Below are 25,910 nucleotides of genomic sequence, written 5' to 3' on the forward strand. Positions count from 1 at the left end.
GACTGCGGGGATTTGTGGGAAATGAGGTAGGCAGTGACCAGATTTTGAGGGATTCTAATGAGTTTGGATTTTATCCTAAAGGCAACAGGGATTCACTAAAAAACTTTAAGCAGGCGTTTAGCATGATCCAATTCGTAGTTTATCAAGAGCAGTCTGGCAACAGGGTAGAGCATGTACCAGCATTAGGTACGTACCTTTCTGAACATTTCTTGTCACTGAATCCTCACGACTGTCCTGCAAGATAAGTAGTATTGTTCCCTGTTTTCAGAGTAGGAAGCTGAAATTGAAGGCAATTTGTCCAAAGTCCTGCGACTTATAAATGAATGAGCGAGAATTTTACTCCCAGTTAGGTCTGATTCGAGAGCCCATTTTCAGGGACTAGGAGGATAATGTTTTCTGCTCACTTAGTAGCTTTCTAGGCCCCTGGGGCTTTTATTAGAAATTAGTTTGAGGGGCGCCTGGGTGGCTTAATCGGTGACGCATCTGCCTTCAGCTCAGGTCATGATCCCAGGGTCCTGGGATCGAGCCCTGCATCAGGCTCCCTGCTCAGCTCCCTGCTTCTACCTCTGCTTTTCCCCCCACCCCCTGCTTATGCTCTCTCTGATAAATAAATAAATAAATAAATAAATAAAATCTTAAAAAAAAAAAGAAATTAGTTTGAGAATAAACGGTACGAACTTGTTTGCAGGAATTACTGCCACTGGTCCGTTCCACCCTTTTATACAGACAGAGCTTGTTTCAGTCAGTAGCATTAGAGGCCGGGGTCTTCTTTGGGAGGCCTTAAAGGTGTAGGTTTATCAGCCGAAGGGCCTGAAGACAAGTGGGCATCATTTCCTATAGCCCTTCTCTAGTTTTCCGGAGGTGATGTGATGTTTTGGAATCAACAGGGTGGATGGGAAAAGTGTTTTTTGAGAAACTGTTCTCTGGTGGATTTTTTTTTTTTTTAAGATTTATTTATTTCTTTTAGAGAGTGAGAGTGGTGGGGAGAGGCAGAGGGAGAGGGAGAGAGAGTCTCAAGCTCTCTGCTGCGCTGAGCGCGGAGCCCAACCACGCGGGGCTTGATGCCAGGACCCTGAGATCATGACCTGAGCTGAAACCAAGGGTCAGAGATACAAACCCTCCCACTGAGGTGCCCTTCTGGTGGATTTTTGATCTGGAACCCAATAAAGCTGGAGAACTACTTCTCATTCATCTCTGAATTTCTAAGGTCCATCAACAGTGTTTAGCAGATAATAGTTTTGATATCTGTTGAGTTTAATTGAGTTTTTTTGTGAAATTTTCCATCCTTCTTTAGTCTACCTCTTTTGTTCAAAACCCTGTAACTTTTTCTAAGTAACACCAGGGGGCACTGTTCCCTCAATAATGCTTGTTCTAGGACCAAAACCTTTGGGCCGCCCCAGGGAGGTCCTAGCAATAGCTGGTCTCACTTTGCATCATACAGCCCTAGAAATTCAGGACAGTGAGACTGATGGGGTAGTTCTCCTAGGAGGCTGATGGGCTCTAATAGTTTTTTTTTTTCCCCCAAGATGATAAAGATATAAAGCTCACTTGTATAATGAGCTTATAATTGAAAATAATATATAAAGGGAAAACTAGCCATTCTAGGCAAATTCCTCTAACTGGGCAGCCACAATAAGAAAAGAAGCATCAGTGTTTGGAGTGGAATGAGTCCTGGTTGGCCACGGGGAGAAGTGAACATTGAGCAGTTGGTGAACAATTAGGCTTTAAGATAAAATAAAATACTTATTATTAAAAAAAGAAGAAAGCCAGCCCAGAGAAACCCCTGAGCCTGAGGAGGCTTTACAGGGGGAAAAGTTAGAGCCAGCGGACACTGTCAAGGATGTAGGCGGATACTATTTCAGGCTGGTGTGTGTGTCTGTGAGGTCACACAGTCATAATTTTTGTTTGTTACTCATTCTTGTGATAGTTTTTATTTCATTTTTTTTTCAATGAGTAATTCATGCAAAGAGCAAACATTTCAGATAGCATTGAAGCAGGGTCTAGAGCAGAAAAAAAAAGTCCTTCTACTCCTCTCTCTAGTCCCTCGTTTTCCTTCTTTAAAGCAACTGATACCATCTTCTTGTGCATTCTTAAAGAAAGCTGTATGTAGGTTTGTATATATGTGAGTATGTATATATTTACACAGTCAAATACCTATCTGGGCATATGTATGCCTTTTCACAAATGGCAGCATGCTATCCACACTGTTCAGTAGCTTGCTCTTTTCGCTTAATTACAGAACTTAGAAACCATTCATAGCAATATATTTAGAAGGTCTGCCTTAATATTAATTACTGGCAACTTAGAGCCTTATTTGATGCATATATCAACATGTATTTAATTGGCAAACTACCAGTAAACACCTAAGTTGTTTCCATTCTTTTGTTAGTACATGTAGTGACTGTCCTTGCATTTATTTTTCCTAAGTATAAATGTATGAGTAAATTCCTAGCAATGGAATAGCTGAATCAAGGAATATTTGGGGGCGCCTGGCTGGCCCAGTCGGAAGAACATGCGACTCTTGATCTCGGGGTCGTGAGTTTGAGCCCCACACTGGGTGTAGAGATTGCTGAAATAAATAAATAAATAAACCTTTTTTTTTTTTTTTTAAAAAGGACTATTTGTATGTTTAACCTTATTCACATGATGCCAGATTGTCTTCCAGAGAGATTGCACATCTAAACTCCTACCAGTCATGCAGGAGAGTAGGAGGGTTCAGCATGTGGTGGGTTCACGCTAAGTTCTCAAGGCTGTGCGGGACAGCATGGGATAGCTAAAGCCTCGGGTCTCTGCTCTCTAGCCCATTTCCACTTCCAGCCGGCTTCCTTTGTCCCTTCGTCCTCCTCGCTGTTCTTCCCAGGATCTGATGTAATTCTTTGGTGTTATTGCTGTTACCTTTCTTTTCCTAATGTAATTCTTGATATTCCATATTTTGACTTTCAAATTTGGCCATTTTATAATTTCTAGGAGTCACGGCCAAAGGTTTTTTTGTGGCAGGAAGAGCCCACAGGCTTTGGAGCTGGCAGGACTGATTTGTAACTTAGCTCTACAACTTTGACTATTTGTATTACCTGGGATAAGCCATTGAATTTTTATGAGGCTTGGTGTCATCATCTGTAAAGTGGAGGCACCAGTCCCAACCTTACTGTGGAATCCTGGGAATTAAAGACAAGACCACACATAGTATTACTTAACTTCAGCATTATTGTGAACCTTTGAGAGCAAATACTCCGACTCCCTGATTTTTCCTTGAAAAAGATAAGGACCACAAGAGCGCTTGGGATTAAGCCATTTTGACATCTGGGTGCTCTCATAGCCAGGGCTAGAATCTAGATCTAATTCCCAGTCTGGTTGCCCTTGTCACTATATCCAAACCTGATAAAATTCATCTCGGGATTGGTAACTGCCATTCAACTCTTCTTCCTCTGACTTGTCAACATTTCAATGGGAAATCTGCAGACATTGAGGGATGTTATAAATAGATTTCCTCTGGAAAAGATTGGAAACTCCTGCCTCTATATCCATCACACTTCCTGACCTCCTTAACTGTTGTGAGCTCTTTGGGGGCAGAAGACTCACAGGGTCACAGTATGTGTCAGGTACACAGTAGGTATTTGTTGAATTGACTTGTGAAACTGCAGCTCTTCATATATCATTGTCTTTAAATGGAGGGGTAGGGGTCTTCCTGACCTCCTGAAGTGCTTCAAGCTTTTTCCTTGTAGTGTTTGTGGATTTGCTTTGAAACCCATTACGTCAGCCACATGCCTTGTCCTAATTAACTGATCTAAGTTAGTGTGTTAGTGTGCATCTAACTTTGAAATGAGTTATACCCCAATGATTCAAAGTAGTGTAACCCAATTCTAGGAAATTATTTGAGAAGTTGAAATATTTACAGATAGTTTTTGTTTTGTTTTGTTTTTGCTATATATAGACATTGGAGTCTGATAGATAACTTCCGGTGCCTGGCGTGGCATTACCTTATTTAATTAGACATGGCATTGATTAAAAACTTTCTCAATATGTTCCATGTGGTTAGATTTACCACCACTCAAAGAGATCGCTGGTAAGGTGGATTCCCAGAGAGAGGCTGGTTGTCACCTTTAGGAATTTCTGTATTTGAGGGCTGTCACCAGAGGGATGGTGATGCTGCTTGGTTACCAACTGCGATTACTTTCAGCTCACCCCTCCAAACACTGACTTGCTTTCATCCGAGGATTTCCCTATTTTTCCTCCTGATCTCCCTCGAACAGGACCAAACCTAACCAAACAATTCCTAGGAAAGAGGGTTGGGTCTGGAGCAGATGAATTTTCCCAAAGCAGAACTTTGGCCGCATTTTGAGCAGTACTTCCTGGAGGCTTAAGTTTATCCTAAGGACCTGAATTGGGTACCAGGACCAGCTTGGGATGTGCTTCGTGATGGAAAGAAGTGATGGGTATTTACAGCTATGTTTGATTTTCAGCCTCCTACTCTGCGTCAGTAGCCCTGCATATGTCGGGTCCTGGTGGTGGTACAGAAGCTGCGTGCTCTAACCCTTACCACCCCCACCCCCCGTCCCGCAATCTCTTCTCTTCTGATCTGTCCTTAGAGAAGCATGGGGCTGGGTAGCCTATGGCCAATGGGCCAATTCTGGCTTGCTGCCAATTTTTCTGAAGTTCTATTAGAAACCCACCACGCTCGTTTATTATATGTTGTCTATGGGCGCTTTCATGCTATAGCAGCAGAGTTGAGTTTTTTGACAGGGCCTGTAGGGACCACAGAGCTGAAAATATTGACTCCTTGGCCCTATGCAGAAAATGTTGCTCACCTCTGATCTAGGGCATTTCTTCTTAGTGTCTCCTTGAGCTCATCTCCTTGGGGCAAGGGAAAGGAACCCCGATAGCATCCACTAGTCACAAAGAGGTTATTGATTCTAGTTATTTTCTTTGGCTAAGGCTTTTTGCTTTCTTCGGCTACTGGACACCTTGTGTGGGTGAATTAAGTGCTTATTCTCCACAGCTATATGTAATTATATGAGGACACCATCCTAGCTGCTCAGCAGCGTGGCAATGCTTGTGTCCTTACCTTATTAAGAGCAAGGTGTGCTGGTGTGGTTTATTCCTTCCTAGGCTGGCCTCTCGGTGACTGGCTGGCTTCTGTCACAGTGACCTCAAACTTTGCTGTCTTCCTGGGAGCCGACTGAAACTCTGGGCTCATTCTGGGCTATCATCAGCCCTGAAATGGTTCTTGATCAGTGTCTGGGTCTAATTTGAGACTGATTCCCAGGCTCTCTACTCTCTGTTGATTTTTGTCTTCTAGTATGCTCCAGCTAGCACACTCTGTTTTAGCCACGCCTACTTTCCTGAAGGCTACTTGGATCTTCTGCTTTTGTCTCTCAGTCTCTGCGGAGAGTTGAAGCAACACTTTTCTCTTATCAGTTCTGTCACATTCTTCTCTTTAAATCACCACTCCAGGCTGCCTATCCATGTGTTCTCTCCTATTCTCCCCACCCTTTTAATGTATGCTACAAAGAAAACCCTTGAACTTATTTCTCCTACCTATTTGATTATTGTATTATTAGAGTCATGCAAATGGGTTGCTTGCTCATGAAACCGTAAGTCCCTATGAAAACATTTATTTTTCAGTATTTTTCTAGTTCCTAATACAGTGGGCAGTACTCTGTGTCTGTTGGCTGATTGATATCTCTTCCATGAAAGGTCTCCCAGCATTTGATTCGTCCTCTCATGGGCATGAGCCTGGCCTTGCAGTGCCAAGTGAGGGAGCTAGCAACCGTGCTTCATATGAAAGATCTAGAGATCCAGGACTACCAGGAGAGTGGGGCTGTGCTGAGCCGAGGTGAGAGGGCATTCTTTGGGGTGTTGGGTAGGGAGTGGTACAGATGGTCAAAGGGCCTCAGAAAAGGGGAGAGACATCTGCATTAGAGGTGTACTTCCCCGAGGAGATGCTGGGTACTGACCATAACTGGAGACTTGATGCCGGGTGACACTTCTCTCTGCCTTGAGGACCTGGCTGGCACCCAAGTGACCAATAGAAGCTATAACCGAGTCCAGCCATGCCCGAGGCAGTGGCAAGGAAAGACTTTGGAAAAGGGCCAACAGCTGTATAAAACTGTGGGAGGGCAACACGGACTTGGGACCTTCCGAAGCATAGTTCCTGCTTCAGAATAAAAATCCCGTTCTACCTGCATCTTTGTGGCAGGAAGAACATGTCCCGTGTTGCTGATCACCCTCTCCTCCTCCTCCTGTTTGTCACACACTCTCATCCCTTCTCCCACTGGACTCTGGGTGTTGCCTGTGTATGCTCCCTCCCAAGAAATCTCGGGCTCTGTTTCTTTTCCTTCTCACAGGCAGGAAACTCATCCTAAGACTAATATTTCTTTTCTGTATCCCTTCTTATTACAGATCGGTTGAAGACAGAGCCATTTGAAGAAAATACCTTCTTGGAACAATTTATGGTAGAGGTAGAGTATATCACGATAAAGATTTCCTTTCTCCTTGTGCAGCTTTGCTTTATTTTCTCTTTCCAGGTGCCTGAGTAGTGACTTGCGTTTTGGGTGTTAGCCAGCTTGCGTGGTTGGAAAGTCCTTTCTCTGAAAAAGTTGCCTATAGAAAATCTGATAAAACTTGAGATGCCCATGGAGGAGATGGGGTGAAATAGGGGGCAAGAATATAAAAGGCGAAAGTGGGCTGGTCAACATTTGTAAAAACATCTCTGTTCACGTACCTAGGAATTTCATTTAGAATTCCCCGACCTTGGAAAGTTTGGTTGACCAGTTGATCAATTTTTGCTCGTTGAGATCTGATCACAGGTCTGGATTGTGGAGCAGGGGGGCTGGTCATTATTGCTTGTCTGGGCCCCTCCAACATCCCGCAGCAGAGGAAGGTGAAAAGCACAGGGTTACCATTTGGGAACTGTCTTGTGGGCACAGTAGGCTGTGGAAAATCACAGTGTTTATACAAGGGGCCTGGCAAAGGAATGAATGGGGAGTAGATAATTGTGGCCTGTCAGAAGCTCCTGCCTAGGTTTCCCTTCTAAGGATTGAACTTGGCCAAAAGAAACATCTATTAAATGCCAAACAGGGGGAGTATTAATAATAGTGACCTTTGATAATACCAGTCAATATTGATCTTCTTCTTCTCTCTTTTAGGACTTGTTGGTTGTACAGTTAGTACCTTAGTATTATTGCCCTTTTTTCTAATTATACATGTGACCCAAGTTGGTACTTTACTATGTAAGCAAATAATGCTATTATAATATCACGTTCTGTATAGATTGTTCATATTTCTGTCTTGTCATCTAGGCTACTTTGTAAACCCTTGTGGACAGGGACTGTGACTCATATTTCTTTTGAACATGAAATTAATATTTTTCCCAGGGCTCAGCAGAAAACAGGTGTTCTTGACTTGGAACCTTCTGTTCTGCCTCTGTGCATTGGCTGAACAAAGACGCCATCATGCTTGGGGTCTTAACACAAAGAACAAAAAATGCAAGTTGCGTGCCCAGTCCATCTACTGAAGCAATCTAACTCTGGAGAAGAAGGAAAGGGTGCACTGTTACGTCTTGCAGTAGAATAGATTTCAAGTCTTTATGGGGAAAGAGAGACCATTAAACCTAGACTTGCCACAGAGAGATTTCCTCGGCCATTTTTCTGTCAGTTAGCTTCCTCTGTCTGTAAGTGTAGGTGTTAAGGAGGTTAACATAGGCTGGGGATGACATGCTGATTCCCTGTCTCAGCCCCTTAGTGAAACAATGCAAGACTTACTCTTAGCCCAGCAGAGAGGTCCCTTCCTGATCTGGTGCCCACAGACCTCTCTAGCTTGGTTTCTTGACATTTTTCATTATGAACTTTATGCTCCAAGTCACAGAAAATGACTTTGAATTGCCACAATGCCTTCCTCTAGCCTTTATGTCCTGCCACACTGTTCACTTTATCTATAATGCCCAATGCCCTGGCCTTATCTACCTCGTAAACTTCTATTAATCTTTTAAGTGTCAGCTTTGGCTTCTTTGGGAGGCCTTTCCAGACTCTCCTTGTAAAGATAATCCTTCTTCCCTGCTGCTATAGTGCCTTGGTTCCTACCTCCGTTTTACCACTTATAACTTTGTGATAGATATTGCTGTTTCTAGGTCTGCGAGACTATGCCTTTCTCCTCCATTGATCTATGAATGATTTGAGGACAAGGACTGTGTCAAATGCATCTCTGTGTCCCCAGCACTGAACAGAGTGCCTAGGAGTAGTAGGTTCTCTATAAGTTTGTCGACGAAGATGTTGATAAACCTGTGCTGGGGGAAGTTTCATGAAAGTTGGAGCAGCGTGACCTGTGGATACAGTCCTGCTTGTGATGCCTGTATTTGGGGTCTTTGGTTATTCTTCTGGTTTATTTTCCAGCTTTGGATGAGTCAGTGTTCCCAGAGCCTCTGTTTTCTCATTTGTAAAATTGGAGGCTCGTCTCTTCCATGCTTCTGGGGCAGGGGGCAACCCCGCAGAGTCGAATGACATAGTGGCATATAGAATCCTGGTGCCAACCCAGGAGGCGTACTGGTGTTTTGGAACCAATTACGTCAGGAATACTGGTCTTCAAAGTCCTGGGCGGATCACACCGAAACCACAGAGACTTACAGAATTTTATGTATCTGCAAAGGACCTGAGAGACAGGTAGCTATAGTTTTCCGTTTCATAGACTAAGACATTGGGCCTCAGGCAGGGTCAGTGACTTGCCTAAGGTCATGTTGCTGTAGCCAGACATTTAGGGCCCTCTTCCATTTCTTGTCTGGGATCATCCCTGTTTTGTTCTGCCGCTCTAACGGGTTATACACACCAATTAGAGGAGGGTTAAGGGCTAGGATAGTGTGGAATTCTTGCGATCTCCGGGATCACTGCACCGTCCTCTGGCATCACAGACTGTCCTGCATAGCTGCTAGAACCTGCTTCCTTGTGGGACTACAGAATTTCTTGGCCACTGCACCTTTTCAGTTACTCTGCTCGTCTGGGGTCCTACAAACAGGACACAGAAGGGTCATGGGGTCACCCAAGACAGCTGAAAGGATGTGCCATCAAAATAAGCAACATAGGAAGATAAACAAACCAGGGACAGAGAGCCCAGGATGAAGGTGCAGGGGGGCCAGGGCTGATGTCAGAGGGGCCATGCGGTCAGTGCTGGGGTCTGTTTTTCCTGGTTCTAGGCGAGAGGCCACAGAGATAGGGCACGGAAGGCAGTAGGACAGGGAGGTTTCTAGGATACTAAGGCCAGGAAAAATATTTAAGGGTTGAACAGGGGTTACGTCTTCATATTTACTTCTTTTGTTTTTTCATCCCTCCCCTCCTTAGAGCCTTGGATTTCGCATTTCCAGGGAGCCCAAGGGGGCCAGTCGATGGTGGCCTGACTGGAGGGGGCAACCTGGAAGTGTTCTTCGAGTCGGCTGGGTGGAGTGGCTTCTGGCATGATCTTCATAGAGGGAAGATTCCCCATAGAGAGCATCTCCTAGGACTGGGGGCTGGGAGGCACTGTTCGGAGTGGGAGATGAGTCAAGGAATCAGGGACTATTACTGCATTGCCCAGGAACTGTGTGAGAGAAGTTTAGGAGGATGGGGCTGGCATGGCCCTCTCTCACTCTGGTCCACTGGAGGGAGTTCCTTACCCTGGCCGTGTCCATGCCTTCCCCCTCTCCATCTGGTTGCCATCAGGCTGTGTGGCTGCTGGCAGGCTCTTTATTTATTTATCCCAGTGTAATGGGGTGAGGAGGGAGCTGGCCTGAGGCTGGCATTCCGAGGCCATGCCACTGAGCCACAGGCGGTTTGCATGGGTGTGTGAGTCACTGGGGCTGCATGCTGCTCAAACCAGACGCGGCCAGGCTCAGGGACAGCAAGCAGCCCAAAATAGAGCCCCGCCCTCTGCAGCTGGCAACCCCTGGCCAGGAATCAGCCCTTGACACCAAAACCTGAGCAGTTGCGTGAAGTTGGCTTCCTTTAGCGGGGGGGGGGGGGGGGGGGGGGGCTTAACAGCGAGATTGTCTCCTTCCCTGTCTTCAGAGGAGGGTATTCAGCACAGCAATCATTCCCATTGCTGCATGCTGCAGGCCTTGTCGATTTAATCTGTTCAGTGTAATACCGTCACCAGTTTCTATCATATAGTTACAGTTATAGAACTATAGTTGACACTGATTTGATTCAGCATCCTAAATGTAGCCACGGCCTTTGTGCCCTGTCTAGTTTTAGTTACTGTCTTCATTCCCTGTCCAGTTGCAACCTGATGCTAGAGCGGAGACTTGAAGTTATGAAGCTCTTCCCTGCTGCTCTTAGAAAGCTAGAGGTTACATCAGAGCGGCCCGGGGAGGAGGAGGAGTCCTTTAAACCTGGAGATTGCCGTCCGGTTGAGTTCCGTCGCAGACAGCTTCTGCTCGGTTTCCTCGGCTGGCGTCCCGTTCTTTACCTGCACCCTAAATGTTAGTGTTACTCGAGACTGTGTCCTTATTCCCCTTGCCCTTCTCTCTCCGGGTCATCTCCTCCAGACCCCCGTTGGACCTGTCACCAGTATACCACCAAGGGCTAATTTTGTGTCTCCGTTATGCAGCCCACATTTCTTTCTGCATATTTGACATCTCTACTTGGATGTCGCACATTGCAGCATCCTACTCATGTCCAAAATAAACCACGTACTCCCCCCAAATCTGATTCTCTTCCATGTGCCTTATCTTGGGGAAGCATACGCGTATCCATTCCGCTTTCGAAGCTAGAAACTTGGGAGTTACCCACTTTTCTCTTGGGCCTTACTTTCAGAGCCTAACTTGTCAACTGTCTTTTGAATCTGCTCTTCTCTATTCTGCCGCCCCCACCCCCCCACGTTTTCTGGTCTGACCTTCCAGCAGCCTCCTAACTTGTCACCCAGTCAGTCCTTATTCCCCGCCAGTTGAATTTGCGTTACAGCAGAGTGATCTCTTTGAAACAGAAACAGAAACCCGATTGCTTGAAGTCGTTTAGTGGTCCCAACTCCTGGCATGGCACACAAGGGCGTTCATGCTTTGGTCCTCTTACCCTCTGCCGCCTGATCCTCTGCCACCCTCCCACACTGAAGTCTTGATGCCCACACGTCCCTTGACAAGTTTGCCTGGTATTCTCTTCCTTCTTGTGCTCATGACAGTCTCCTACTCAGCTTTCCCGAGTGCACAGACATCATCCCTTTTGTGAGTTTTCCGTGAGCGTTTTTCGTTTCCTCAGTCTTCTTGCAGGCACAGGTACACTCTCCTGCTATTCCCACAGCCCCCAGGACAGACCTCTGCCGTAGCAGTTGGCATAAGGGAGGGTATGGAAATGAAAAGGAAGGATAGGGAGGGAGAAAATTGAGTTGGCTGACCTTTTCTCCTTTAAGTTTTTCCTTTATAAAGCCTGTTAATTCCTTCTTCTCAGTGTTTTCTTAACATGGCTTCATACTACGATACTGTCCTGCTTTTCTTCCTACTTCATTGTTTGTTCCTTCTCAGAATCTCTTGCTGGTTCTTCTTCTCCCTTACCTTTTTTTTTTTTTTTTTTAAATTTAAGTAATCTCTATACCCAGTGCAGGGCTGAACGCACAACCCCAACACCCCAAGATCAAGAATCACATGCTCCTCCGACTGAGCCAGCCAGGTGCCCCCTCCCTTACCTCTTAATGTTGGAGTGTCCCAGGATTCAGTCCTTGGTGATCTTATCTTTTTTCACCTTAGTGATCTCATGGAGTCCCATGGCTTTAACTGCCTCCTTGTTGACGAATCCTGAATTTAATCTCTATTCTTAGACCTTGCCCCCAAACTCTGGACTGCCTGCTCAACATTTCCACATGGAAGTCCAACAGAATCTCAAACTCAGCATGTCCAAAACTGAACTCCTAACTTACCCCCCAGATTTGCTTTTCGAACAACCTCCTCCCATTTTAGCTGATGGAAATATCACCCTTTCACTTGCTAGGGCCACAAACCTTGGAGTTATCCTTGACTTCTGTCTTTTCCTCACATCCCACATCTAGTCCATCAGGAAATCCTGTCGGCTCTGCCTTCAGTGTACACCCATAATTTCACCTCTGCTGCTTCCAGTCTGGTCTGAGCCACAGTTGTCTCTTTCTTGTGTCATTGCAATAGCCTCTTTACTGGTGTCCCTGCTGCTACCTATGCTCCTGTCTGGCCCATTCCCGATAGAGCAATCTTACTAAAACACAGATCACATCATGATACTCCCTGCTCAAAGTCCATCATTAGCTTCACATTATGCTTCTCGGGTAAAACCCAAAGGCCTTACGGTGGCCTACAAAGCCCTACGTGATCTGGACCTCATTACCTTTCTGCCCTTATCTGCCACTTTCTTCTTCCTTTACTCCACTGCACCCACACTGGCCACTTGCTGGTTTTCTAGCTGTCTAAGCACCACCTGCCTTTAGTCCTTTCTGCTGCCTGTTTCCTCTGCCTGGAATGTTCTTTCTTCAGGTACTTGTGTGGCCAACTTCCTGACTTCCTTTATGTCTGGATTAGTTCTCTATTGCTTTATAACCCATTACTCCAAAATGTTGTGGTTTAAAACAACAAACAGTTGTGGAGGACCAGGAATTTGGAAGCAGCTTAGTGGGGTGATTCTGGTTCAGGGTCTCTCGTGAAGCTGTAGTCAAGATGTTGGCTGGGAGGGGCTGGAGGAATCACTTCCAAGCTCTCTCATATGGCTGTTGGCAGGAAGTGCCATTGCCCTGTCGTATGGCTGCTTACGTGACATGGTCCTGGCTTCCTGCAGAGCAAGTGATCCCAGAGACGGCCCAAGACCGAAACGGAAGCTGCAGCCTTTTTATAACCTAATCTCAGGAGTGACAGTGCCTCACTCTCTTGCTGTAATCTCTTCATTAGAAGTGAAGCACTAAGTCCAGGCCACACTCGAGGGGAGGGTAACTAAGCTCCATCTCTTAAGGGGAGCTGTGTGAAAAATACAGTACATGGTTTTGTTCAAATGTCACCTTCACAATGGGGTTTACGGTGAGTATCCTATTTAAAATTGTAAGCCACATCCTTGCCCCTCTGCACATGGCTCTACTTTTCATTTTTTCCGTAGCACTCATCTTCCAACATCCAATAAAATTTCCTTATTTCCTTAAGCTCATTGTTCATGGTATCTTCCCCCTATTAGAATGTGGAGCTGAGCAAGGACTAGGGTGGATGTTTTGTGCACTGGTTTATCCACAGTGAATGGAACAGTGCCTCTACACACAGTAGGCACTCGGTAAATATTTGTTGAGGGCTGAAGGCATCTTCCCACTCCTCTTTATCTTCCCTGTCTTACGAACAGGCTATGAATTTATCACCTGTTGGTAGCCTGAGACCCAGATAGCCCTCCTGCAAATAGACGAGTAGCCTAAGGAGAGGATTGCTGTCGGATTATCATTCTCCTACCTGCCTGTTTACTGGGAGATAGTCCCAACTTCGGGATAAACTATAAGCCTTGAAACTTTTATTACCAAGAGCCCCCAGAGCCTCTCTTTTAGACCCAGTTAAGAAATGAAATATCCCAAAAACCAAAAGAAGAAGAGCCTACCAAAATCCTGGAAAGAACGTTAGTCATACAGCCAAAAGCGAGTCAATAAGTTTCCTCTTTCCTCAGTCTTTCCTCTCCCTGGGCTCTTCCTCCACAGTTAGAAGGGCTGCTCAGCTACCATATGCCTGCTAGTCAGTATGTAGAGGAAGACACAGGACTCGGCGTATGTTTTTTCAGTATCCTTCATGGGCATTGTAAAGCAGGATAAGTCTAGGGGCATGAGACTGTCCTCCCATCGCGTGTGTCTGTTCTCTGGTCTAGAGGAACTTGCAGTGAATTCATTCTTCCGGGATTCAGTGTCGTGCGTGTGCATACAGGGGATGATGTGATCATCAGAGAGCTCACTATGCTTAATGAATGATAATAGGGGCCACAGTCGTGCTGTGATCGGAAAAAGCTTCCCGCAAAAGGCAGTACTTGATCTGGACTTTCGTGTTGTTTGGGGTTTTGCTAGGGAACTGGGTGGAAGGCATTTTAGCTGGGAAGCACATGGGCGAAGGATATAAAGTCATAACGAGTGGGTGAGGATTAGCAGAAAATAAGGTTACCAAGATAAGAACTCGAGACTGGGTTGTTGGGGGGCCTTAAATGCTGGGCTGGAGGATTGGTACTTGATTCTGAAGGTAAATGTATTTCAGCTTTTTTTCCTGCTGGGAATCCATTTATTTGCCATTTTCAGTCCAGTTATGAACATCTTTCGTGACATGCTGTGATTCTCAAACAGGCTCATCCCCTAGGAAGGAGTTATTAATTCCTTCTCGCAGTTATTAATTACAGTTATAGATAGTGGGAAGCCGTGGGACGTTTTGGCTGGAGAACTGACATATGAAAGCGATCTTTGGGAAGATTAGGCTGTCAGTGGTATGCCTATGTGAGCTGAAGAACAGTGGTACTATTGCCAGACTAGGGAAATCATGGGTGGGGCTCAATTAAATCTAATCTTGGGCCTACAAAGGAATGGTTTTCCTTATTTAAAACACAAATCCACTAGTATTTGAGCTCTGGAATGAAAATCTCCAGGGAGGAAGGGATGGCTGCATATATTTCTTAGCTACATTTCTGGGGAATTTTGCCTCCTCTTTGGGCTCTTCTCAATGTGGTTCCTGTAGGCACCGTTGAGTCCTGCTACCAGTGGCCACCACCTCTTTTCTTTTTGGCCCCAGAATATATTAAAAGGCCTCTTTCCTTATTTTCCTTTTACAAAGCATTATAGGGGCTTATACTTTCAAAAGAAAATTTATCAAAAATCTGAGCAAACAGAAGGATACAAATGGGATAAAATTACTCATATCCAAGAGACAGATTTCTGATTCTGGGAGTCCTGATAGTGAAACACTTTATCAGTTTCCAAATTCTCGTATTCTAAAAGCCTCAAAATCAAGTGTTACTAACTCAGGTGCCTACAGGGGACAGGCGTACAACGTAAATATGTGTATCAGGCTGGATATAAGACAACAGAGATTTGTAGGGGTCTGTGGAAAACTGGATCGCGCATGCCCCTGTATCTAGATCCAGATAGGCTAGCACAGCTTACCAGACACTGTTCTGGGGGGCTTGTGTAGCTTACTTCATTGAAAGGAAGTTACCAACTCCTAAAATGAAAACTGTTTTGTTTTTTTTTTAAAGATTTTATTTACTTATTTGACAGAGAGAGAGAGAGACAGTGAGAGAGGGAACACAAGCAGGGGGAGTGGGAGAGGGAAAAGCAGGCTTCCCGCGGAGCAGGGAGCCCGATGTGGGGCTCGATCCCAGGACCCTGGGATCATGACCTGAGCTGAAGGCAGACGCTTAACGACTGAGCCACCCAGGCGCCCCTGAAAACTGTTTTTTTATTTGTTTTCTTAGCTCCACTGAATCCACTATTACTCTCTCATTTGGTTTCATTCTCATTTCCAGTCTGAGAAATCCACTTAGTTCAGAATTGAGTTGTAAGGCAGTGATGATTGAGATCTTATTTCTGGCAAACATCTAGCCTCCTTAGGCCTAAACTATAAGCTTCTCGTACCTCTGAAGCATTTTGCAGTGATTCACAGAGCTGAGTCTCTCTCCTCTTCCCCCGGTAAAGGAAGGGTTTCATAAAAGTCCATTCATTACATTATGACCATTAAACAGTGCTTCAGTCTATAAAAAAAAATGATGGCTTCTATATAATCAGAGTTCGTTTAAAAATATAAGATGAAAGTCTTTTTCCCATACATGTTGGATTTAAATTGACTGTAGGACCTACAAGTGGGAATGCTCAGGGAAACATTGACAAAGGAGTGTTGAAGCTTTGGTTGAGAAAATCTGTAGAAATAGAGAGATCTGGGACTCTGCTGCAGAGGAGAGATATTTGAAGTCATGAGAATGGATGCATTTTTTTTTTTTTTTTCTGAGAAGAGCACAGAAAAAAGAACAAAAGTCCGGTGGTTGAGATTTGGGGAACAATCATCATTGGAAGGAGTAGTAGGAGCCAGTGAAGGAAGTGCGAGCAGATAGAAGAATCTGAACAGAGTAGAAATTAGCCAGGAAAAGGGAACAGACAGTTGTCAAGTGCATCTGTGCATGTGTCAGACACAGTAGCCAGGTGCTTTATCTAACATAACTTTTAAATCCTAACAGCAAACCTATGAGGTTGCTGATATTATTCTCATTTTAAAGATAAAGAAGCAGAGGCTCAAAGGCTAAGTAGTTTGTTTCAGGTCAGCTCACCCTATTTGCTCATATTTGTCTTTACTCAAATCCTGTGCTCTTCCTGTCACCCTGGAGGGTGATCCACAGCACCACATGTGGGAGAGAGACCAAAGAGATCGGGTGCCTGCCGGCCCAAAGAAAGACCATAGCAATTTGTGATCTTGGGCAGTATCCGCAGATTGCAGGCAGCTGGAGGAGGATCAATTGATAAGGCAATGAAGACCATGAGTATAGAACTCTCGACCAGAGAAGTTTCAAAATGAAAAGGAAGTGAGAGCGAGCTGCTAAGCTAGCAGTGGCTTAAGCAAAACCTCTTCTAAAGATGGAAAGACGCACGTGTGTTTGAAAGCAAAGAAGAAGCCACTGGTAAGGGACAGACTTAAGCTGGTGAAGGGGGGACGACCGTGTGAAAGCAAGGAGCTGCAGAGTTGAACACAGTGGGAGAATTAGTCCTTCCTCTGAGATTTGCGGATGGCATGAAGGCTCGGGCTATGTTTTGAAGCAGGTGACTTGATTTCCGCCTATTTCCATCCTCTTTCCCCAGAAGATATAGCCTTTTCATTTAAGAATTTTAAAGTCCTTCCCAAGGGCATTTAATTCTACTTACTTAAACAGAGAATCAGATGGTTCGTTCCGTGACTTTTCTGTTAATGACCAAAGTACCGAAACCGACAGAAGTATCAGCCGTGTTCTTTCCCTCTTCTGAGCTCCCGTGTCCCTTTGTGTCTTTCCTGTGTCACTTACCACTGCAGTGCCCTGTAGGTAGGAGGCACAGAGTAACCAGTGGTTGTAGCTTAAAGGTCTCGGCTTGGAAGATTCTCTCACGCTGATAAATGTTGTCTCTGGTTATAGAAGCAAAGAGGGAAAACAAAAGTCTCAAATGACTTACCTTTAAGTTTTCCTGATGTGTTGGCTTCATAACTTTAGCCTTATCCCTGAAGTGTTCTCTTATTATGGCCTTCACTTATGGGTGATACTTCTTTTGGATAGTGAGCCACATTGAAAAGTGAGAGGCTGAATCCCATAGGTTCGCAGCTTAGCTGTCCGGTGTGTGCAGAACAAGACGTCAGGACTCATGGGCATCCTTACTATCTCCCATAAGGGAATCATCAAGGGAAGAATTGCCAGAAAGTCTCAGGAAGCATTTTATTTTTTTCATTCTGTACGGGAGATCTTTAGTCTATTTGTTTTCATACTTAGAAGTTTAAATTCTATGTGGATGGGACATTTTAAGCACCATTGGAAATATTAAACATTGTGGAATCATGCGGAAAAGTGAAAACATGGTTTCTGCCCTGGAAAGATGAACTTTTGAGGGAGATTAGACCACTGAAATTTACATATATACAAAGGATATTCTAAATACACAAAATATATGTTACCACAGAGGGAGAAGAAATAGATTGATTTGGATGGGCTCTGGGCTTTGTAGCAGGCTAGTTTGGATGAGGTATTTCTGGAAGAGGTGAATCTTGAGCTAAGAGTGCGGAGGGATTTTGTGTGGTGAGTGGCTGCTGAACTAGGTATTTTATTCAGTTACACAATCTGAGAGGCTCTCCCTATGTGTGGTGGTTTGAGGGAGTCCTTCAAGAGCTCCTTGCCTTCTGTTACTCTTACGCTGGAAGCCTGAGCAGCTCTGAGGCCGTACGTTGTCCTCTTAGAATCTTTTACTCCACAGAACCCCTTCTAGTTTGGTGTGGGTGAAGCTAGGAATGGGGGAGGTGGGGAGTTTTGAGACAAGATGACAATACCCTTTGGTCTAAAGAAGGAATAGTTGATGATTGTCTCAGCATTCAGTTTTCTGCAGCCCCAGCAGCTGGGGGAAGAGCAGAGGGAAGTTGCTGAATTTAGTGGATAACAAAGGAGGGGCACATCTCAAGTAGAGTGTTCTCCCCTCTCCCCTCCCAATTTGGGGTAAGCTCTGATATCGAGGTAGGTAAGACTCAATAGGAAATTGGATGAGATTAGCTATCTATGGAAGTGGCCTACCCTACTGTTTGTAAGTATAGTGCTTATGAGGCTAGGTTACAAGTCTCCACCAGGGCCTAGGTGAGGCCTTTAATGAAGGAAATCATGGCATCTCAGATATATATATATGTAGAGAAGATTAGAGCCATGGAATTTGGGGAGCTGGAAGGGACTTTATCAATCTAAGAATATATCAAACCTCTTCATTTTACTTTTGAGGAAATTAGGGCCTACAAAGATGAAAGAACTCTGATGTAGACCAACAGTGGTAGATCTTGGCCCCAGGACCCAGGGCTCTGAATTTCCGGTCCGGTATTACTCCATCATATCCCATTGCCTCGCCACATGCTACACAGCTGCACTTGGAACTTCAGGTGGGCAGTAGGCAAGACTGAGACCCGTTGGTGAGCATTATGGAGACCTCACTTATGTAAGAGATGGCAAAGTGGTCCGTGGCTAGCGAGCTCTGCCCCAAGTACAGCCTCCTCTCTTCCTCCACATCCCTTTCTTCCAACCCTTAGTCTTGCACACCTCTAGGCTCTTGGAAGCGATCTGAGAAAAACTGTTACATAATTAATTCATGAGGTCTGAGGAGCAGAGGGGCAGAGTTGTATAGAATTAAAAACCAAAACCCAAAACTAAAGAATAACAGTTTATCGATGTATCTAGCAGAGTGCCAAAACAGTGATATAGTAATGGGGATGAATGTCTAGTTTTTTTCCACAGTGTATAGGAACTCTCCCATAAAGTCACTTGCTACTTTCTCTTACCTTTTCCCCCTGCATTTAATAAATAGCACTCAGTGTTTATTTGGCGCCTCAGGAAAAATCAGCTGAAGACAGTTTGGTCACTGATATGATAGAGCCCCCACCTTATAACCTCATACACTGGCATTTTAATTTCTAAAGTGGTGTCCTGGGTGATTTTAGTTTGCATTTTTCAGCTCTCTGGAGTCCGATTATCCCTAAATGAACTAATGGAAACTGTGCTGGGGACTCCGGACCTTTGGTGACCCTTACAAAGTACAGACTTCCCCTGAGATGCTGCTTGAATAGCTACTTGGGGGTCTCTCAATCTGCGTCTGTCTGTATAATGCCTCCGACATCTCTTCCTGCAGACACCGGATAGTGGGGGCTCCTCCAGCCATCTTAGAGGATCAAGCTGGGTTTCGAAGCAGCCAGGTAAGTACTTGGGTAGTGCTTACTGGAGGCTCTGGCTTTTGTTCAGTGCCCTCAGTGGGCCCGACCCTACAACCCCTTCCGTCGAACCTAACACCTATCCTAAGAAAACCTGCCATCAGTGTTGGGGCTTTGTCCAGTGGAGAAGCCCTTTGGGTGTGAGTGGAGGTGTGGAAGTTCTGACCTGGAGGGGGTCTCTCTCAGCACTCTCGTAATTTAGAGTTTTCCATTCTTTGACTCCATCCACCAGCGGAGGAGGGACAGATTGGCTCTTTTACGCTCTTTGTTTTCTCACACCCATTTTAGGAAATTTAGTGTCAGAAGACTTCCCAGAGTTTTACTTCCCAGGTCTAGAGAGCCCTCATTGCTCACAGTCCAAGGTTCGGTTCTAGCTGCACTGACCTGGTCAGACCCACCTGGATCAACCAGCGGTGAGAGTCAGACCAGTAACCCATCTCTCCTGAAACTGCTTCTCTCTCAGGCCTCAAAGCCTGAATCAAGCGACCATTGTACCAGCCTCGTATCGGGGCTCAGAATGTCAGTTTTCAGCGTGTCCTCGTATATAAATATAGGTCTCTCTAGATATAAAAAGTGAGAGAGTCTGTAAGTCGCTTTTTTTTTTCTATACCCCCTTTCATGGGGCAAGCTAATGAGATGCATATCATTAAAGACCCGATGTTTTGTGGGACGGAGCCTTTTAAACTGGATGTGCCTGGCTTAGTCATGGCAAATATTTACCAAAAAAAAAAAAAAAAAGGGAAAAAACAAAAAAAAATAGTTTTTAAAAAATAAGAGAGAGAGGGGGAAAAAAAAAAAAAAAACAAAAAAAAACCAGGACAGAAAATACAGGCCAGTCTGTTTGGGGAAAAGGGAAAAAGAGATAAAATGAGAGAAACCTCGGCAGTAAAAACAGCATCTTGGTAAACAGACTATAAAAAAAATTGTGACCTGCTTTCTGGCAGCCCTGGCGGCTGTCGAGCGGGTGAAGGTGGCAGAACCGGCGTCTGTGTGGACACATGGTGCCCGGGGCGCACGGCTCCCCTGGCCGCGCAGGGCGTTAAATTTAGCCACATAATGATGGGCCTGAGGACAGCCTCTTGTTGACCACACCATAATTACTGCTTCGCTTTATGAATTTTATTTTGCTTATTCTGTTTCCTCCTTCTTTGGCATGAAGGGGGCCTGGAGTGGGGGGAGTCCCGCCCCCACACCCCTCCCCTTCCTGGACAAATGAGTCTTCATAGAAACTTGGACTCTCAGGCCATCAGGGTAAAGAGTAACCTCCCTTGATTAACCAGAAAGGGAGAAAGGTTTCTGGTCCCCGAGCCTCTTGATTTTAGATTATGATTTAAAGTCATAAGTGGAACTTGCTAGCCCTGCTTCTCAGAGCTCTCGGAGAAACTATTCTGAAGTCGCTGGTCTTAGAAGCCCTTCCATGTGAATCTGAGAGCTTGACATCCTTACTCTCTTTATAAAACCTCAAAAGCGAGGCTCGCAAGTGTTGTTGGATTTTTTTCCTCTTTGGTCCGAAGCTCCCTTGCTAGCTACTTAGAATTTCAGTTTTGACAACATCATGCATCATAAAGAGATACGTTGTTTTTTATATATCTTGGTCTTGGTGATAACTGGGTTCTTGAAGCTGAGGATCTAATATAATCAACTCTGTTCAAGTAACATAAAAATACTTGTTTAGGATAGTCTGTGGAAACCTCAAGTATTATTCTTTGGGGACACTTGACGCCGATCTTCCCGGTTTTAGAGTTAAAATAGTGTAGTTCGCTAGAGCACACCATGGCTTTTGTCAGAATGGTGCTCTGAGGCTTCTTTGCTTTATCTGTAACTCTGGGGAAGGGGCCGGGAGCCCGTGGTCTCAGACCCAAAGTACCATACAGGGGAGAGGAAGTAAGCTGTAGAGAGGGTATCAGAAGTGTTGCATGGAGTAGGTTTTGGGTCATTGGGGGTGAAGTTCTTGAATGGTGACCTAGGCTGGCAGCTCCCTATGGCCCCACAGTGGCCCTCCAACTGAGGAAGTGGTGGAAAAGGAAAAGCAAACAGAGGTTGTGGTCAGGGTACTGGCTTGTCTGTCGCTGGCCAGGACTGTCCTGTTTGTGTGTCAGGGGCGGTTGGGCTCCTCCCGAAGCCAGGCAAGAACGTGTCAAGGAGAGGCTTCTTGCAGTTCTTGTTTTCCCAAAACAAAGGAAACTCCTTGCATTGCTGGAAGTCGCGTGCTTGGATGCTGAGTTTGTTATTGCCTGATAACCTGACCACCAACTCCTGCCCTCCTCTTCACCCCATGTGGCCAGTGGCTTAGCGGGAGCAGCTTCCTGTTCCTCCTCCGAGGCAGCAGATTCACTCCCTATTGTACCCAGAAAGCGGGGGGGGGGGGGAAGGAAGAGGTAGCCCTCCTGTCCCCAGACCTACCCTCTGCTCTTCCCATGGAACCTTCTAGAACAGTGCTTTTCAGAGTAATCTGGCACATGTTCTTACTGTGCCTGACTGATATGCAGCATGTGCCCCATGTGATATGCAAACCATTTTGTACCCTGTTCATTGAGAGGAGTCCTCTTGACCAAGTGTTTGGATGTTATGGCAATGTCAGATGGCTATGAAAGTTTTTACATGCTTATTATACTCAGTCTCCATACTTCCGTCATCATGGGCTAGTTGCAGAGGGTTCATGCACCAGCACCAGTTTGCTGATCACACTTTGAATAGCATTGTTCTAGAACCGTAAGACCTAGTGAGGTTGAGCTATTTCCTATTGGACATAGAGAGGTCCTACCCTTAACCTGTTCAGTGGGCGATGAATAGAAAAAGGAATTTTTTTAAAAAAAGATTTTATTTATTTATTTATTTTGAGTAAGAGAGAGAGAGAGCGCATGTGCGTGAGCAGGAAGAAGGTAGAGGCCGAGGGAGAGAGAATCTCAAGCAGACTTCATGCTGAGTGCAGAGCGCAGCGGGGGGCTCCATCCCACAACTGTGTGATTACAACCTGAGCCGAAACTGAGTCAAACACCCAGCCGACGGAGCCACCCAGGTGCCCCTAGAGAAGGGAATTCTTAAGGAAATTTCAGGCAGTAAGAAATAATCTGATCTCAATTGCCAAGTCATGCCAAAGAGCTCTGGTACTGAGGTGGAAGTTTGAACTGGCTGATTAAAGGTTTCTTTCCTGGTGCCAGGGTTTGGTGATTCTCATGCCAAATGGTAAAGCCAAGAGGTGAAATTAATGGCCTTGATGATTTTCCTGCAGGGTAGTGATTCTAAGTCTTCAACTGTGGCTCTAGATGACTTACCAAGGTAAAGAAAGAAAAGGGGGGGGGATGTTTTTCATAGGGTTCATTTACCAGTCTGTCATTTTCATCTAGATATGAGGTCTTTCTTATACAGATCGATCATGTGTTTGGTCAGCATTATCTTAGTCTTCTGTTAAGAGGCCACCAAATTGTTTCCAGAGGTTGAGAGATCTAGGATTGAGAAGAAAAGTAAATATTGGCAGAGTTGGTGGAATTCAAGTAAGAGATAAGAGCTGGGCCTTGGATTAGAACTGTGGGTTATTGGCAGGCCTAGTTGGAGAGTGGGGGCTCACAGCCCCGGTCCGGAGGACAGCGGGGTGGAGAGGATTGGCCATGCAGTGAAAGGTTTGTCTTTGCCAGAGAGAGAGAGAGCAATAGGGCACTGAGAGGGAAGACTATTTGGAAAGTAAGCCAGGAATTTAGAGGACTGGAGAGTTCCGGGAGGGAGGGACTGGGAACCTGCTAGGTTCCACCCTTGCTGAAGGACAGAAGGAAGAGAAGTAAGCCCAGACTCACCTCTGTGCCTTTTCTCTTTTTAACACCGCACTCAGCCCAGGGATCTGCAATCAGGAAAAGAAGCCAGGTGGAAGCTCTGATTAAATCTGGTCACGTGTCCCTGCTTAAAACTCATTGGCGGCTCCCTCTTGACCTTAGGATAAAGTCCAAACTCTTTAATAAAACCATTAAGGCCCTTTATGATCTGGTCTCTATTTACCTCCCCCACTTCATCTCCCACTCTTCTGCTAGGCCACACTCACTCCCCATCCGCACTTCTACCCTCCATACCGAATCTACACTCGAGGCACAGAGCACTGCTGTGTTCCCAGAGCCCATTATTCTCTGTCTTATCTCTTGTCCTTGGCACACAGTGTTCCCTCTGGGAAGTCCCTGCCACCACCAGCAGACCTTTTCACCTGGATAACTCCTGCTCCTTGTCTGGATTTCAGCGGGGATGTCACTTCCTCTGGGGAATATTCCCTGGCCCTCTGAGTTCAATTAATTTAGTTGCCTTTCTTGTGTGCCACTTTATTGGCTGTATCATAGGCCCTGTCACATTGCATTGTAATTGCTGTTTATCTGGATCCCTGCGCACCCCCGCCTCCCCCAGTGCTAAGTTCCCCAAGGGCAGGGATATTAGCCGTTTTATTTAACTTGTCTGATCCATTGTAGGTACTCAGTACATTTTGTGGTGTTATATATTCTGCAGAGACATTTTGCCTTTATTATTTAATTTGATTCTCTTTTAACTAGCAGGTGAAGTGAGCAGGTTTCATTGAATAAAATTCAACACAAATATATCAATCACCTACTCAGATAAAAAGAAGAAATAAATCTACCTTTTTTTTTTTTTAACTACACTAGGGCCGCTTCAGGATGAAGAGGTATGGTGGCTTAGTTCAGAGAAATTAAGTAGCACTGTGTCCCACAAGTAATTGCAGTTGAAACCAGAACCTCATCCTTCGACTTTGTAGTACAGAGCTTTTTTTCCTATCTTCCCCCTGTCGCAGAGGTTCTGTTCTAATAAAATATATTTGAGAAGGGAGGCTATTCAGAGAGGAAAAAAGCATTCCTGTAACTCTTCTTAAATCTGCCCACTGAAACACAGGTCTGAAATTGTAGAAAGATGGCCAAGCACCAAACTGGATTACCCATCACATAGAAGGTCAAGGAAAAGTGTCAGGACTGTGAGACATGGAAATATCTCTGAGACACAGTTGGAGGGGAATCCTCAGTCTTGGAGAAGGATCTGAGAAACACTGACATTTTCAGCTGCCAAAATGTTTTCCCCGGGGGCTGCCCTGAGAACAGGACAGCCAAGTGGGGTGAGGACAGAACTGGGGGACCTGGGGGGACACTTGCTGACCCTCTTCCAACTCTAGCAGTTTCTCAGCCACTAAGCTAGTAAGGTGGATGAGCTAGAACCTTTAAGGCTGCCTCTCAGCCGTTTCTATTCTTCAGCTCTTGGGGGCTGGAAAGAATGGGTATCCCCCAGATCATCAGAAACCTAGTCTGTAGGCAGAGCTGGCCACAGGGCCAGGTTCAAAATTACTCCTGCGCCCTGGCCTTGGGGCAGGGAAGAGCATGGCCTGGGTTCTCTCACCGGCAGGGATCAGTAGTACATTCTAGCCATAAGGGGACCCAGACGCTCTTTGTCCAGCAATGTTTTCCCAGTGTCTCCTGGGGAGTGATTCAGGGCCAAGGTGACAGTGGGTTTGGAGCCCAGATGAAAGGATTGCAGGGACCACAAGACAAGATCCCTTGTGTGGTGGCCGGCTGGAAAGAGGAGGGAGGGGGTGTGGGGGGGGTCAGTGACGCAACTCCCCTGGCTTGTAGGGACGGAGGAGGAGAAGGCTCGCGGTGTGTCTCCTTATAAAGAGGCCCTGACCACATGAAGCAGGGGGTGAAGGTGATCCCACAGTGAGTCACCCAGGAAGGGACGCCGTGTGCCCAGAGCCCAGAAGAGAGGACTTGTGGATTTCCCACTCTTCTATGATTTTAGGCGTAATACAGTGGCTTTCGCCACTCAGGCTACACTGCTTCCCTGTCTGCCTTCTAGCCCAGTCTTTCTCCTTGCTCCTCATTGTCCCTGACGTGCCTGGGTTTTGATCTGTCAATTTGTTCTTGATTTCTGTAGTTGGGTTTTTTTTTTTTAACTCCGAAGTTTGATCTCTACTGATTTCAAGAAACCCCAACCATACTATGAATTGTATTTCCCTTTGAGAAGATAGTCGGGTGGCTCTTTGCCAAGCGTGGTTGTTCTTAGATTGTGTTTGCTTTCCTTCTTATCTTAAACCAAGGCAGGTATCATATCCTGGACTGGAATCTGAAGGGATTCGAGGGGGCCCCTGGATCCAATTGCCCCTCAGTTGAAAGCAGCTCTAGTCTGGCCTTTATTGAGGTCTGGGACTGCAGAGAGCTCTGGGGAGTGTCCCTGTAATCAGCCAGCCACCAGCCCCACACTGCCTTGTAATAAAGCAGCTCTATATTTGTTCTGTTTATAGTCTCCTCTGTAATAATGCCACAGCCCTCACTGCTCTCCCTCTTTGGGGAGATTTTCTGGGTAATAGAAAATTTTGAAATGTTAAAGAGGGTTGTAGATTCAGAAAATGTTTTTTATCTAGGATGTGTCTCACGTTGGGAAGATGCCGGGGAAGTCCGGGCAGCCAGTGAGCACGCTCCGGGAGGAGTGTGTGGTGGTGAGCGTGTGGGGTGTGTGTGTGTGTGTGTGTGTGTGTGTGTGTGTGTGTGTGTGTGTG

At 45.6% G+C, this 25,910-nt stretch overlaps 1 protein-coding gene across 5 annotated transcripts in view; it reads left to right on the forward strand.

The window, feature by feature from the left end:
• NHEJ1 (non-homologous end joining factor 1) overlaps window positions 1-25,910 on the forward strand; it is a 77,313-nt gene that overhangs the window by 4,262 nt on the left and 47,141 nt on the right. For 3 of the 5 annotated variants that reach the window (XM_073878490.1, XM_073878501.1, XM_073878496.1), the window contains exons 4-6: window positions 5,695-5,833; window positions 6,400-6,458; window positions 19,300-19,363. In XM_073878490.1, the coding sequence (XP_073734591.1) occupies window positions 5,695-5,833; window positions 6,400-6,458; window positions 19,300-19,363 (262 nt within the window). The remainder of the gene's footprint in view (window positions 1-5,694; window positions 5,834-6,399; window positions 6,459-19,299; window positions 19,364-25,910) is intronic. The other 2 variants (XM_025891411.2, XM_073878507.1) reach the window with 1 other exon arrangement.

The sequence above is a fragment of the Callorhinus ursinus genome, unplaced genomic scaffold (genome assembly GCF_003265705.2).
Source record: "Callorhinus ursinus isolate GAN/ISIS: 27379988/994484 unplaced genomic scaffold, GSC_fseal_2.0 scaffold2, whole genome shotgun sequence".
Lineage (NCBI taxonomy): Eukaryota > Metazoa > Chordata > Mammalia > Carnivora > Otariidae > Callorhinus > Callorhinus ursinus.